Source organism: Octodon degus, unplaced genomic scaffold (genome assembly GCF_000260255.1).
Source record: "Octodon degus isolate 3935 unplaced genomic scaffold, OctDeg1.0 scaffold00034, whole genome shotgun sequence".
In the NCBI taxonomy this organism is placed as follows: domain Eukaryota; kingdom Metazoa; phylum Chordata; class Mammalia; order Rodentia; family Octodontidae; genus Octodon; species Octodon degus.
The window spans coordinates 14883388-14898563 of NW_004524610.1; the positions used below are offsets into that span (position 1 = coordinate 14883388).

Below are 15176 nucleotides of genomic sequence, written 5' to 3' on the forward strand. Positions count from 1 at the left end.
CAGAGCTCTACTCTGTTTATATCATCATTTGCCATTGACTATTATGGCTATTGGAAGCAGAATTATGCTGCTTAAATGGCTCCAATTGAATACATATTTCATTGTATACTTTCAGACTTAGAGTACAGCAGAGACATTTAGAAAACAGTATTTAAACATTTTCTACATACAAGGTGTAGACTAGTTTGTGGTATGAAGGATTGGAAATGAACCTACAACGGCTAAAGATGTAAAAAGACCAGGGTTTAATACTACGGGGTTAGTGGAAATCGAATTTACCCAGATAACTGAATTTAAAAGGTTCTTAATGAACTATGAAGATAGCAAAAATTTGCTTGTGTGCTCCATATGATGTGTATGCTGCAAATGCGTGACACTTGATTTCCATGTGGAGTATTATTTACATAAAGTTCTATTGATTAATCAATTTATTAGTATATATTTTCAAAGGTATTTAGAATTACTGACAAATTCTGATAAACAAAGATTTCCTACTTACGTTTAAGAAAACTCAGAAACTTTTACAAGAATAAATTGGCCGGGGCGTACGGGCGAAGGGGAGGCGGGTCGCGGAGCTGCGGGGTGGTACCCTGCCCGGGCCGCAGGTAGGAGCGCCCGCAGTGAGGCTGCTGCTGCAGGGTCCGCCCGGTTGCCGCATCCTCCTCCCGCGCGCCGTCAGGCCTCGAGAACTACAACTCCCTGCACGCCTCCGGCCCGGAGGGGCAGACGCTGAGGCAGTGGCCCGGGCCACCTCTGGTCCGCGGGGTCTTCGCCTCGGTGGCAGCCGCGCGGCTAGCGGGAAGCGAGCCATGGAGGACGCGTCACCCCCCGACGCTGGGCTGCAACAAGCCGTACCTGGAGAAGCTGTCCCTTGGCATCACCCGCATCCTAGAATCTTCTCCAGGTGTGACAGAGGTAACTATCATAGAAAAGGCACCTGCTGAACGTCATGTGATTTCTTCCCGGGAACAAAAAAATAATTGTGTGATACCTGAGGATATGAAGAACTTTTACTAGATGACCAATGGCTTCCACATGACCTGCAGTGTGAAGGTAGATGAGCACATCATTCCACTTGTCAACATGGCAATTAATAGCATCTCAAAATTAAACGAACTCAACCAGTCTTCTGTGTGTTCACTTCCTAATGTACCAACTCTGGCAGACCTGGAGGATGACACATACGAAGCCAGTGAGGACCAGCCAGAGATGCCTCATTTTGACTCTTGAAGTGTGATATTTGAGCTGGATTCATGCAATGGAAATGGGAAGGTTTGCCTTGTCTACAAAACTGGGAAACCAGCATTATCACAAGACACTGAAATCTGGTTCCTGGATAGAGCATTATATTGGCTTTGTTTCACAGATACTTTTGCTGCCTATTACCGCCTGCTCGTCACCCACCTGGGCCTGCCCCAGTGGCAGTATGCCTTCACCAGCTATGGCATTAGCCCACAGGCCAAGCAATGGTTCAGCTTGTGTAAGCCCATCGCCTACAACACAGACCTGCTCGCTGGAGAGACCGACTCCTTCATGAATAAGCTAGATCCAAGCAAAGTGTTTAAGACCAAGAACAAGACTGTAATCCCAAAGAAGAAGGGACCTGTTCAGCCTGCCAGTGGCCAGAAAGGTCCTTCAGCTCCCTCAGCCTCTAAACCCTCATCCAGCTCTGCAAACCCTATCCGCAAATGAACACCACCTCCATCTCTCCACCAGCCTCATGGTAGTGATTTCCATGCACCTGTGGCCCTCGGAATGGCCACAACCTGATTCTGTGTAATTGTAAGCATCTTCCTGAGTGACCAAAATCTTCCCACTGACAATGGCTGGGAATTGGAAGGGCATATGTACTGAAATTTACCCAAGCGTCCTTCCCTTACATTCTTCCTAGTAGGTTGCGCGAGTCTCTGCCTCAAAAAGCTGTATAGAATTTTAGATCTTAAGTGGATGGAGAAATCCATTAAGAGCTTTCTTTTCTTTGCACACCTAACTTGTAGTCTCTTAGCAATAATTGGAGAAGTCTCCTAAAAGAAACACTAGCTTTTGACTTGAGAAACATTGGAACTACACAGTTGAATAAGTAGCCCCTAGTCACATGTGGCTATTTAAGTACATGAAAACTTCTTGTCCTCAGTTACCTTTACATTTGAAGAATTCACATGGCTAGTAGATTCCACATTGGACAGTACAGAGATGAAGAATGTTTCCATCACAGAAAGTTTTGGACATCACTACATCAGAGTATTCTCATACTGATCTTCCTCAAATCAACTTATTTTTGTTGTCAAGTAATGTTAATGCCTTAACTTCATGGGTTGTAATATTTCATGAAAACTTTGAGTATATAACTGTATAGTCTTTACCAGGAAAATATGTCATTGTTAATTAGTTTTCTATAAACTTCCTCATCAGTTTCATGTAAAAAAAAAAAGAATAAATGAATAGCCAAGCTCTTTATAGAAAAAATATATACTTTATTTCAACTAGAAAGGTGCAAACATGTAACTTTTGGTCATACTTTCTCCAAATAAACTGTCTGAAAAACAGTCATAGTCAAAGTACAAACAGGTGCTTCCAGGGGGAAAATTGACCAGCTGTGTAGTCATCTTTGAATACAGGACATTTATTCACCAGAAGCGAGGTCACCATGCTCCCTACAGCCAGGGACCCCAGGACCTCCCCTTCAAGTCATCTCTCTGGATGAACCGTCACTCTGTTAAGATTCTACCCAGTCTCCACCCCAAGCTTCCAACAATCAGACAAGCTTTCTGGCCTACCCATGCTGTTCACAACATGAGGCTAACCTTTGAAATACCCAAGCATTAAGAACAAGAACAAAAAGGCACAAACAATTTTAAATTAACTTAGATAACTGTACAAATATATATATATATCTCCACAATATTTACAATATTAATAAAAAAAATCTGGCTTGTTACAGGCAAATTAACTTGCCACAAGCTGTCCAGTCTAATAGACAGGATTCTGACTCCTGAATACTGTCATTGGAATCAGTGTCACAGCTGAGCCTGCTGCTCTGGTTTCAAGAACAAACGCGACTCAGCCCCGGGGTGGCTGTAGAATGCACACCCTTCCTAAGGATGGAGCTGCAGGGAGGTCAGAGAGCCTGTAACATTTTCCTTCCCGAGAGCATGCTCCAAACAGCAGGCTTGTCACTGCTTTCAGATGACATTCGGTGGCACTGGCCTCTGCAGGTGTCCTCGCTGCTCCTACAGCCACACCTTCCTTGGTATACATTCTGGCACTATTTGCTAATGTCATCCCACTGTCAAGTCTTAACTTTCTTCAAACCAGTGTCTGGGGTTGGTAGATTATTTGTGCGACATAGCACAATGCTTTGAATGGAGTGGGAATCTCCCTCCCCAGCTAGAAAAAACTTAAATTAACATGTGCTATTGAAATCATTTTTACATAAAAATGAGATGTGAATTAGTTCAAGTTACAGACTAATGAGTTAATGGAGTTAATGTCCTTCACTTTCTGGCTTTAGGCCATGTCTCCATACATTGTCTTGTGGTACAGGGACTCAAAGATGTCATTGTCACCAGGACAGTTGTAATGGCAGGCGCAACTCTTGATGAACATCATGCTTTTCTTCATGATCTCGCCATCAGGACACTTGAACTCCACAGGCAGGGTGGTGGTGGCATGTGGGGTGCAGCACCTGCCGTCTGTACATACCCCGCAGAACTTAGCCCGGTAGGTCTTCACGCTGGTGCAGCCAGACAGCTCAAACTTGACAGGCTTGTAGATTTTAGGGGTCCGGATGCACTTTTTGCCCTTCTAAGGAAGACAAGGGAGAGGAGAAACACCCATTACTAAAGGGGTAGCAGCTTTCCTCCACCGGCTGTGTTCTAAGACTTGTGCTACCTGATTTCTATTTCTGTTTTGAGCACAGAAACTTTTGAGTTTCATTTGCCAGTTTTCCAAAAATAGCCCCGGCCTTCCTGGGAATGTACTGAGTTAACCAGCTGAGGAGGGCTATGCATGGGGGCGGGGGGATGGGCGACTTCTCTTACTCCACCTCTTATTTGGGCAAAACAGCTCCATGGTTAGGTATTTTTGGAGACAACAGGTCTTTAACAACAAGGGTGGCAAAAGAACTAACTCCGGTCTTTTTCCTTAGCATTCCGTGGAAATGAGTTTATAGGAGCGCAGCACGAACCTTAATGTTTTCTTCCAGGTCCACTTCGCAGGGCCGGACCATGCACAGGCGACTCTGCTTCTCCAGCCGGCAGTAGGCGTTGTCATTGGTAACCCGGGTGGAGAGGCCCATCCCGCAGGTCTTGGAGCAGGCGCTCCACTCTGTGGTCTGGACCAGGCAGTTGGCTCGCATCATCGTTGGATCGGGGCCAAATGTGTCTTCCAGTCGATAGGCTGAGAGAGCGGAGCACACAACCAAGGTAAACGCCTGGATAGGACAACTTCTGCCCGCCCTTGGCATGCGTAGGGCTCAGCCCTGTGGCCCAGTGACAGTGCCGACCTACAGACACAAGCCACTCACCAGCCAGCGCGGGTCCCACCGCAGTGCTGTCCTTGGGCTGGTCGCACACCCACTCCTCGCAGCACTTGCCGGGCAGCTTGACCCTTCTGGGGAAGGGGCAGTCGGGGCTGGGCAGGCGCACGTCCACGCTGCACAGGGGCACGCAGCCCACCGCTCCGTCCAGGCACGTGCACTGGTACTTGCAGCTGCTATGAAAGGTGTCTCCGCTGCGGTACACCTTCCCTCCGAACACGCAGGGGGCACCCCCTTGGGCTGCAGGGAGAAAGGGAGGGACAGAGGTCAGGCTGCGCGGGCCCTGGAGATGCTCAGGGCTGCAGGGGGCGGGTTGCAGACTAGGGCGCTGGTGAGCGGGGTCTCCCTCCAGCAGGGCGGGAGAGAGGGACGCTCTAGGTGACCGGACCCCCCCGGGGCAGCGGGGCGCAGGCGCCGCCGCGGCTCTTACCGGTGCACACGCCGATATTGCGATTGGACGCGGAACCGAAGTCACAGGAGAGGCCCTTGTGCGGGTCGCAGGGGTGGAGCTGCGTGCACAGCTCGCCCAGCTGCTTGGCGCAGACGCGGCAGCAGCCGCAGCCGTCGAGGACAAGGCTCACGCCGAGCGGGCAGCGCGGCGCGGGTTCGGAAGCGCACTGGGCGCACTGAGCGCTGCAGTCCTGGCCAGAGCCGAGCTGCGGGGAGAGGCGCGAGCGTCAGCGCCGGGGGCGGCCGGCAGGGAGCAGGTCTTCGTTCTCTCTTTGTGCCGGCTGCGCCGGGCGCTTACCTGGCTGCAGAGCGCGAGGAGGAGCGCGACGGCGGCAGCGGCGGGAGCCATGGTGGCTGGGGCGAGGGCGCAGAGGTGGGTGCCTGGGCGCGCTGCGCTGCCGGGGTCTCAGGGGCTGTCGGCCGGGGCGGCTGCTGTCGCTGGGCGGGAGGCGATCGTCGCCGGCGAGGTGGTGGCGGTGGGAGTGACGCTGGCTACCTCCTCGGAGCGGGGAAGAGCTGCTGTGTGGGGCTGTGGCGAGCGCCAGGCCTTTTATACGCTGCAGGCGGCAGGCGCGCCAATGGGCTGAATGGAGTCCCACACAAACAGGGACATTCCTCGCATTCCTCCCCACCTTCCTGCCCCATCAACTCACACCGGATTGATCCTGACCCCTTGACACTCAGCATTCCTCCGTCTGAAAAAGCTGGCACACTCCAGCTCACCAGAAAAAAAAAAAAAAAAAAAAAAAGGCGCAGTATTTCCAACATCAAATAGGAGTTTTTTCCTATGAGCGTCTGCTTCTCAGTACTTCTGATTTCTATCGTTTAAAATCACACTGACAATTATGATTCTTTTTTCTCTGTAATAGTTTTGTCCTGGTCTGGCATAAATCCTTTTTAGGAGGTGGGTAGCTGAAGAGGCACACAGGGATTCCTGCAAAATTCTAAAGTGTTTCTTTCTCTTTCTTTCTTCCTTCCTTCTTTCTTTCTTTCTTTCTTTCTTTCTTTCTTTCTTTCTTTCTTTTTTTTTTTTTTTTTTTTTTTTTTTTTTTTTTTTTTTTTTTTTTTTCTGTTTTTGTAGTGATGTTCATTTAAGAGGCTGCTGGGTCTCGAAACTAGGAACACCAGCAAGTTGCTTGGAACCGTTAGAGATCCTCAAGATGCTTACCTGGAAAATTCTCAATTCTGTATCTGAAAGACTTGGATCCTTTGTCTTTTGAGATAACGGTTTTGTGGCTCACAGCCAGGAAGAAAGGGAACAAAGTGAGAGTCTGGGGAGTGCAGGTTCCCGGGTCCGTTCCAGTGTTCTTACTTTGCTTTCTCTTAGTGCGTGGGACACTGTTTGAGTTGTTGGAGGTTGGGGGAGGAAAAGAGGGTAAGTGGCCATCAGTGTTTCCAGAAAAATGGGTCTACTAATGTCAGAGCGAGTGACTGTGGGCTAGGTAGGTAGAAGCTTGGGGTGTCAGGATGGGCTACAGGGGTGGGAGAAGAGGGGACCAGACAGGAGGGGCCCAGCAGAAGCTTGGGGTTCTATAGGGGTGTTTTAAACACAGCTGCACTGTGGTCTTTAAATGAGTGATTTTACTTATACCAAAAAGTGTAGTCTTCAAATATGGATTGAACTTGGTTTGTCTTAAAGTGTGTGTGTCTATCTATCTATCTATCTATCTATCTATCTATCTATCTATCTATGATTGTATAACAACTATCAAGTACCCTGTTGTGTCTGGTTATAAACTGTCAGGGACTAATATGTCTTCAGTGGCTCCCCACACATGGGTGAATAGTGACTGTGACCTCTGATGACCCAGGTGTGTGGAATGAAATCAGGGAAGAATGGGTTTTACCCCCTGCTGTGTGCAGATGTCAACTAGGCAAGCCGAAGACTGTCTCCCATCTTTGTACTGCTACTTAGCTTCATTGAGGACCCAATTAATTAGCTGTGCACTCACTTAGCATCTGTGTCATTTAACTGGCTTTTTTGTCACTAGCTTCCCTTACCATTTTGTGGCAAGGAGTGTGATTCTAGGGCCATGCCGCTGCCATATCTGTCTTCCCTAAGGCCTCCTCAGCTGACAGTGGCACCAGCCTCTCCAGTGAGTGGCTTCCTTGCAGCTGTTGCTGCTTCACATTCCAGGCTTCAAGGTAAGCATATCTGTTTCTGATGTGAAGATAAAGTGAAGAGAACACGCACTGTGGGTTCGTAGCTTGAAGACAGCCCATGCAAACTGACCAGCACTTTTAAGGTTTCAGTTCGTTATACTGGAAATCTACCAAAAGGGAAGAAGTACAACCAACTTCAGCACTGGCTCTATCATCTGAGCACACTTACCTCGTTACGCAAGCCACATGTGCCACAGTGCAGATGCAGGGCCACGGTGTGAATGGCCAGCAAGGGCCTCTGAAGCCCACGAAGAATTTTCCTCATTGTTTTTTAATGTTCTTTCCAGGCATTCCTCAAAGAGAAGAGGCCTGTTAGTTCCTATTTAAAGAAGGAACATTCCAAGTTATGTTAATAGCTGCATGTGTATTAAAGGCAACTTGGCCCCCCACTTTCTCTTCCCCTGTGGATGATTTTTAAAAGCCTAAAATATGTGGGAAGCCACAGCGAAATCTTTCAAGACCTAAACCTCCAATTATAGCTACCACTAATGGGTGGAAAGGTGGGGTGGAAGGGAAGGAGGAGGGGCAGAAAGCACGAGCCTCATCTAAGGTGGGATGTGGGTTTCATGGCGAGCTCTGTAGCCTGCAGTGTGAAGGACATGGGACAGCCAGCAGCAGGGACTTTGAAAACCTCAGGAGAGTCTGTCAGCCGCAGCCAGCAGCTTTGTGCTCACAGTGAGGAGCCCCATTCATGAAGAGGATGAGCTGCCCAGGGGGGTGACAGGGGTTATATTCTTAGAACTGCCATTCACAAATCTCAGGGAAGTTATTACAAGTAGGAGCCATCTCCTCAGATTCCCATTTATAGAAGGAAGACACTGAGAGTTTTGAAGTTCATAGAGTTCAAGGAGGGTTAACTAGATTGAAGTTCTCTTGGTGCTTCAACTTTCTTACCTTTCTCTACGCACCTGAGAATGTCACTCTTTTGTGGTATTGTTCAAAATGTCATGACACTATAAAAAGAATTTGATTGCAGTAGAAAATTCAGATGGTCTCTCTAATCTCAGTAGGTTCATAGCTCCAAGGGGCTGGTTTTTAGATTGACAGAAAGAAAACGAGCATCTTGAAATGTACAAAACACATGAAACATCTCAGTAGAAAATACGTTGTGTGTTTTTAAACTTGAGTTCAGGCTTTATGACCAAAACTCTTTTGAAAGAGTTAAAAGATCATTGCTAATAGAGTCACTGAGATAGACACACACACACACACGCGCGCGCGCGCACACACACACACACACACAGAGAGACACACACACAGAAAAAGAATGAGAGAAGACACCCAAGACATTCACAGACTCGAAAGTATGTTTTTATTGTGATACAGACCATCAAGTGCCAGGAAATTTAGAGGAAAGGCTGACACTGTGTCCTCGGTTCCTGCCACGGCATATGAATTCTTGCACTATTATAAATGACTCAGCAAATGTTTGTGTGTGCTTGGGTGGGAAAGTGGAAATAGTGGCTTCTTACAACTTCATCCAACTCTGACTTATCCCAACCTTTTGAGTGACAGCAGGTCAGAATCGGGAGAGAAAAAGTTCTTTGAATTGGTGCGCAAGACGGTAAAGGTGGACTCCTTCACACTTGTGGGCAAGTGGTTAGCTAGCAAACTCATTTCCTTGGTAAAATAGGAATGTGCAAAGCTGGCCGCCGAGTCATTTCCCAAGCTAGGTAAGGAGTGTGCGTGTGTCCCGGGCACGGTCTCTGCAGGTCATGTGGTGAAGTCTTGTAAGATGTTTGGTTGTGGGTGTCCTACAGTCTTTCACTTGTGTTCTTTGTTGTCTTCCCCCTGACACTCCCCCAAAAGGTTCCTTGATCAGGTATCAGACAGGGAGAAACCCTGGCAGGGCTACAGGATTGTGGCTAGACTTGGGTGTTTGTGTACTTAAAGAAGGAATCTTGCACTTTTTCAGCTTTTGGCTGTAGACATTGTCTTATAAGAGCAGGCAGAAGCCAGTGCTGGCCCTCCAAGCGGAAATCAAAGCTCCCAGAGAAACAGCAGAGGAATGTGAGTTGGAGCCAAGAGCTAGGCACAAGGTGCACACCGAGCTGCTGGACCTATAGGAAGCCCGCTGCATAAGGATGTGGGGCAGAGTGTGTTGGTCCTTCTGGCCTTGGGGAGTGGGCTTTCCATATTTCTACATGCCCTAGGTTCATTCACATAAAAGAACTCCATCAAAAAGCAACAAGTTACACTGGGAGATTTTGGAAAGACAGTGATAAATATTATCCTGAAATCTCCAGAAATCCTAGCTTGGTTTACATGATCTCCTTTGCTGAAGATGTTTGAAGGTGAGGGAGAGGGCTTGACATTTGGCTTGGGCATTCAGAGGTGGGAGAGAAAGGCTACCTCAATGACATTCCTTCCTTCCTGCTGTTTCTTCCTTATAATTCCTTCTCTGACTTTCTTAGGATGTGTTCTGATGCAAAGATGTTTGTGAGAAGGCAGTGAAGGCTGCCCTATGTGGTTTGTGTTGCATGTTTGTTTATCCATATCCTTGCTTGGGAAGGAGTTGGGGGCTGGAAGGGTGAGAAAGGAAAAGAAGTCTTTATTTAATAGGATATTTCCTACAGTTCACCATTTGTTTCCCTTGATAGTTTAATTAGTCTTGTTCTGATTATTGACTTAGGCCCCTGTGCTGTCTTTTATTTATGGGGGAGTCGGGGTCAGAGAGCATGGGGCTTCCTGGGCCTGCTCTGGTGGTGACTGGTGGCTGAGATGTCCTTTGACTGCCAGTGGAAGGCTCATAGTCATCCCACTTTAGCATAGCCACAACCCCTGAGTGTGTGCAAGAGTCCTCTTAGTGATATTTGAGGTAACATGGGAGGTAACATCTAATGGGAATAGAAAAGTCTTCTTTAAAATGCATGACTGGGGAGATGATTCAGTAGGTTTGGGAGGAGGAGGACAGAATTGTGACAAGCTGGCTTATGTCAAAGGATGGGAGGGAATGAAAGGATGGAGGTTCTAAAAGAACTGGGTAAAGTAGCAGGGATGTGCCTGAGGGAGTTCTCTGGGGTAGAAGGTGGTCGGACTCACCCCATCCGGGCCTCCTGGGCAATGTGTTTTCCCCTCCACCTGCCTGGGGCACTGTCCCGGAAAGCCTTTTTGATATCTGCTAGAGACTAGGGGAAATGTTCTTAGCTTAAGGACACTGTACTTACGAAGCACTTCCTTAGAAGGAATCAGGGATATAGAAGTCATCAGGGACTCAAAATTACCCTTCTCTTCCATTCTTCAACGGATAAGCTGTTTTACCTTCAGGCAAGGCAAATTCTGACTTGAAAAGCCCATAACTTGGCTTGGTAGAACTCCTTCCCATGCAGCCTGGATTTGGGAGTGTTGGTATTAGAAAACTCAGGGGAAATCAATCCCATTTCCTCACTTTTTCTTTTTTAAGAATAGATGCTCCAAATTGGTAGAGACATTTAGACAGCACAATTTTTTGAAATCTGTTTTATGCCTTGAGCATCCTTCCCATGTCATCTGTAGGATGAGAACACATCAGTGTGTTTCTGTTTTGGTCAGTTTTTGGGATGTGTAAAAAGAAATCCTACATGCATCTCATTAGTTGAGAGCAATGCCTCCTTCATTTGCATCGTGTGATTTTCATTTTTCTTTTTTTGAGGAGTGGATCAGGGTAGCCTTATTTTTTCTTTCTTTAGTAAAAAATGTAGGAGCTACATTAACAAGAATTGCTGTACAAGTGACAAAAGACTAAAACTTATTTCTGCCTGTAGCCCTCCTGTCCCCTGTAGATTTTACCTTCCCAGACTCTGGGGTGGTACTTGTGTTTAACGTGGTCTCACAGACCTCTACAATTTCCATATACTTGGGTAGCAGTTTTCACTCATTTAATTTTGTAATGTGAACTGTGCTACTACTGATGATGACAAATACATTTTAAAATTAAAAGCAAACAGGCAGCTAATATGTTCTAGGATGCTGAAAATGAAGTTATTCCCATTGTCCAGGAATTGCTACACTGCTTTTCTGTGTGTGAGTTTTTAAATGACTATGCCTTAGAGACTCATGCGTAGGAAATCTAAACACATGGATAAAGTTTTTGAGATAACATCTTAAGGTCACTTCACCATATGTTTAAGAAGTAAGTCATGTTCTATTCAAACTCTTGATACCAGAGTTGAAGCAAAAGAGAATGAAGGCATTGTTTAATCTGACATCAGAGTGCACATGGCTGATTTCATCTGACCAATGTAGCAAGACTTCATTTTAGAGCTCTGCATGGATGTGTGCCACAGATACCAGTTTTGCCATGGTCACCCTTTGTTTATGTAGAAAATTTAACCTGTGAGTGCCTTTATGTGCACTGTCTTACTTCAGTTTCATGGCAACCTTGTAAGGTACATAATATGTCATAGTAATCATTCTCCATCTTTTTTTGTTTTCTTGTTTGTTTGTTTGTTTTGTTTTCTTTGTATTTGATGGAAGGGTCTATACGGAGTTCAAGGTCTCACTACTAGTTCAGACTCCTAGTGATCGGCCTGTTTACAGCCTCCCGAGAGCTGGGATTACAGATGTGCACCACCACACCCAGGCTCAATTGTCTTAGCACGCTGCAGGGGTGGGGCCGGCACAGCAGGCCTGGGGATTGAACCCTCAGCCCCTGCGCCTGCTTGCAGGGGCTTTAATCCGCTGAGTTATTGGGCCGGCCCTCATTCTCCCTCTTAAGCGAGGATGTTGAAGGCCGTGCCAACGTGACACAATGCAGGCTTGGGTAGAGGAGGCCCAGGGGTGTGTATCTAAAGGAACTCTTGCCTTTGCTCCCCAACTTTGCTGCTTTCCTTCACATTGCCTATGCAGTGATCTGGTAGCGCTGTGTATCTTTCCTTAGGAAGGTGATCTCATATCTTCTTAATCTCTAAAAGCGCACACTCTAGAAAGCTTAGAAATCATTACCAGACTAATTGGCAGTCACTGCTATGCTTTGGTATGAGATAAACATGATAAAACTGACAGAGAAAAATGATGTTTACTCACCTGTATTAGGAAAGAAATTTGGACCCAAGCATAGATTATTTTTTAAAACAATTAAGATTTTGGGAATTAAGAGAAGAAGACTTCACGCTTTATTATGTAGCTGGATTGCTTCTGACTCACTAACAAACCAGTGTAGCTAATAAAGGAAAAATGAATCAAGTCACTGGCTGTGTCTTGGGCATCCTCATATCAGGGTGTGCCCTGTTGTGACTTCAGCTTCGGGCCACACTAAGGCTCAGTGGTTCAGTGTCTAACCCCATGGAGTCTTGTTTAGGCTGAGACTAGGACCAACCACAGACAAAAGTCTTCTCGGATCATTACATCATGCACTGATAAGCTACCCTTATGAATAAATATCCAGACAGAATTTGGGACAGGCTAGCAACACTGAAGCAATGTCTACTATAAACATAGATTTTTTTTCTTTCTCACAAATATCCCTAAGTAAACATGTCTCTGTGTGCTACTGACATAGTGTTTGTGCTATGAGCATTTCTTCACTGAAATATATTTTCCTTTGTGTGTGTGTGTGTGTGTGTGTGTGTGTGTGTGTGTGTTAGGCTTGCAGCCCCCTTTCCCCCTCTTCCATTGACTGGATTTGAATCTCAATTCATTTCATGTTGTTCATGGGATGTGATCTATGTCATAAACACTCATGGTGGAGCTCGAAGGTGTTGTCTAGGGATGGCAGGCGACACAGGGAATTTTCTTATTGACTCCTGCCTGTGTGTGAAAGTTAACAGCTATAGCATGGGGTTTCATATAACGGCAGGCTTATTAACGTCTGGGAGTATTTCACCCTTAAGCTATTTCTTACATGTACATGGTGAATGCTTACTTTGTCCAAATGATTCTTTTGTGGCACTTTCTTCATTTCCAGCATCTCCGCGCTGGGTCTTCTTGGTGGTGTTGCCTTGCTGTTTCCATTTATAGCTGACTCCTGAGGCTCCAGTTGCTTACTTGTAGCCCAGTAGGTAAGCAAGCAAACTTCCTGTCCAGCTTCAGATAGACTTTGAAGCAGCCTTACTTTGCAGTGGGGCTGAGCACTGCCACAGCTAAATCATCCTGTGTTGGCTTTGACTGCTTTCCAGCCAGGCCCCTCCCTTACCAGTCAGGCAGCGTTTTCCTGGCCAGCTTCTGGAAGAGCTGTCAGAGGAGGGACCACAGTGCAGTGGTGGGACCACTGCTGCCCCTCCTGTGTTCTCACTTTACACGCTGAAGCCTGGCCTTCATCTAAAGCAGACACAAGATCTCCAACCTCCTGTATTTCTCACGTCTCACATCCAACTTTCCAAGAGAGGAAACTGACCTCAGGTTGAGCTGAAATGGCCATCTGGAAGCCATTTTGTCCACAGTGAGGGCTGGAGTGGAGGGGAATCTTAGACAGTGCATGTAAGGTGACAGTGAGGTGACAGCAGCTCTAGTATACTCCTGTCACTAGAGCTGCTGGAGAAGCAGCATGGAGGGTCCCTCTGCTTGGGGCCCCTGAATTTTCCTGGCCTTAACTCTTTTATTTTGAGAAGGGCCTTTGCTAAGGTCCCCAGGGTGGTCTCAAGCTTGGGACCTTCCTGTCTGACCTTCCTGAGTTGGTAGCATTACAGGTATTTGCTATTGTACTTGACTCCAATAGATCATTAAAAATGTTTTAAAAAATTTGTTGTTTATAGTTTGTTTTTAAAAATCTTAAGAATAAAGCCAGACAAAGTAAACTTGAATCATGATTAATTAAATTGGATGTTTTAACAACTCAAGGTTGACAAGTTCTAGTATGGCATGTTATGACTTAAATTTATTTTGCAGCTTAATGAGTTTTATAAAAGAAGCCAACAATTTAGATTTAAGGGATCAAATATTAATAGCGACTTCAAATGTTCCATAAGTATAGACAGTAAGATACAATCGATTTGAGTATACAATTGCTGGAATTTGTGTTTCTCTCTCTACTTTAGGAAAGCTATTTCTTTGCTTAGTTTCAGCTACTTGCCAAATTATTCAGTGTGTGACATTAGGCAAACCACTTACTTGCTGTAAGCCTCACTGGTTTCTCTTCACTTGCAGATAACTGTAGCACTTACTTGACAAGATTTCACAAAATTGTTTTGACAATCACAGGGATTAAATAACAAAAATCTTATAAAACTCCTAGAACAATGTTTATCATGGAGTAAGCACTCAATAAGCTCTTCTTTTTTTTTTTTTCTTTTGAGACATGATCTCTCTGTGGAGTTCAGGCTGGCCTTGAGCTCACTTTGTAGCCCTGACTGGTCTGGAACTTGCAGTAATCCTCCTGCCTCAGTCTCCTGCGTGCTGGGATTACATGTGCCCACCACCATGCCCAGCTAATAAACGGTAAAGTATAATAAAACCTTCCTTTAAATTTGTCTTTGAATATTTTGGTATATTCAGTTTCTGCCATAACACATTTGCCAGCTATCAGCTTTGTGTCCAGTAACTTCCACAGTCATCAGTCATGTAGACAGCACTGAGTGTGACAGCTTGTGGTGAAAGCCACCCCTCCCTTTTAGCAAGACAAATAACGTTGCTTTTCAGCTTGAGAATGATTTGTTAATTGATCATCTTCAGGATTCTCTCTCTCTCTCTCTCTCCCCCACCCCGTTTATTTTATTTTTTTCTGTGATCACGTTGCCACAGGGGGGAGCATAAGTTCTTGAAAGAAGCAGAGCACAGTGAAAGGAATTTGAAAAAAACATTTAAAGAATTTCACGTTAATTATTATTAAAAACGTTCCTATCTAAAGCATCTAAACAGCTTCTAGCAGTACCCATGAGAAATACTTGTGATAAAATTGTCCATGAGACCATTGTTCAATCAAATAATTTTGTGGTAGTTACAGAAGGTGTGTCTGAAAAATATCTCTGTGCAGCATGAAAGGGTGAGTGTGTGTGTGCGTGGGAACTGGGGACAGGAGGTGCAAGTGTCCAGTTTTTGCTGTTAAAGAGGGAGGAGAGAGAGAGAGAGAGAGAGAGAGAGAGAGAGAGAGAGAGAGAGAGAGAGAGAGAGA

At 45.9% G+C, this 15176-nt stretch overlaps 1 protein-coding gene and 1 pseudogene across 2 annotated transcripts; one reads left to right on the forward strand and one right to left on the reverse strand.

The window, feature by feature from the left end:
• The window catches only part of LOC101582033, a 23540-nt pseudogene extending 21562 nt beyond the window's left edge, over window positions 1-1978 (forward strand).
• Window positions 1979-2457: 479 nt separating this feature from the next.
• Ctgf (connective tissue growth factor) lies at window positions 2458-5517 on the reverse strand. 2 transcript variants are annotated; one of them, XM_023714251.1, is made up of 6 exons: window positions 5404-5513; window positions 5286-5371; window positions 4968-5193; window positions 4526-4777; window positions 4187-4398; window positions 2458-3804 (listed from the first exon to the last, which is right to left on the reverse strand). In XM_023714251.1, the coding sequence occupies exons 2-6, from the start codon at window positions 5334-5336 to the stop codon at window positions 3508-3510; spliced, it is 1038 nt and encodes a 345-aa protein (XP_023570019.1). In that variant the 5' UTR covers window positions 5337-5371; window positions 5404-5513; the 3' UTR covers window positions 2458-3507. The 2 variants fall into 2 exon arrangements, with proteins under 2 accessions (XP_023570019.1, XP_004630322.1); XM_004630265.2 differs by having other exon boundaries at window positions 5286-5517.
• Between the last annotated feature and the right edge of the window lie 9659 nt (window positions 5518-15176).

Bases quoted from the DNA above. Each gene is read 5' to 3' on its own strand.
- Ctgf (XM_004630265.2), bottom strand. From the start codon at position 5,336: ATGGCTCCCGCCGCTGCCGCCGTCGCGCTCCTCCTCGCGCTCTGCAGC. The intron at 4,399-4,525 runs GTGAGTGGCTTG...CCGCTCTCTCAG, and splicing joins GGTGGGACCCGCGCTGGCTG to CCTATCGACTGGAAGACACA. The intron at 3,805-4,186 runs GTTCGTGCTGCG...TGTCTTCCTTAG, and splicing joins ACCTGGAAGAAAACATTAAG to AAGGGCAAAAAGTGCATCCG.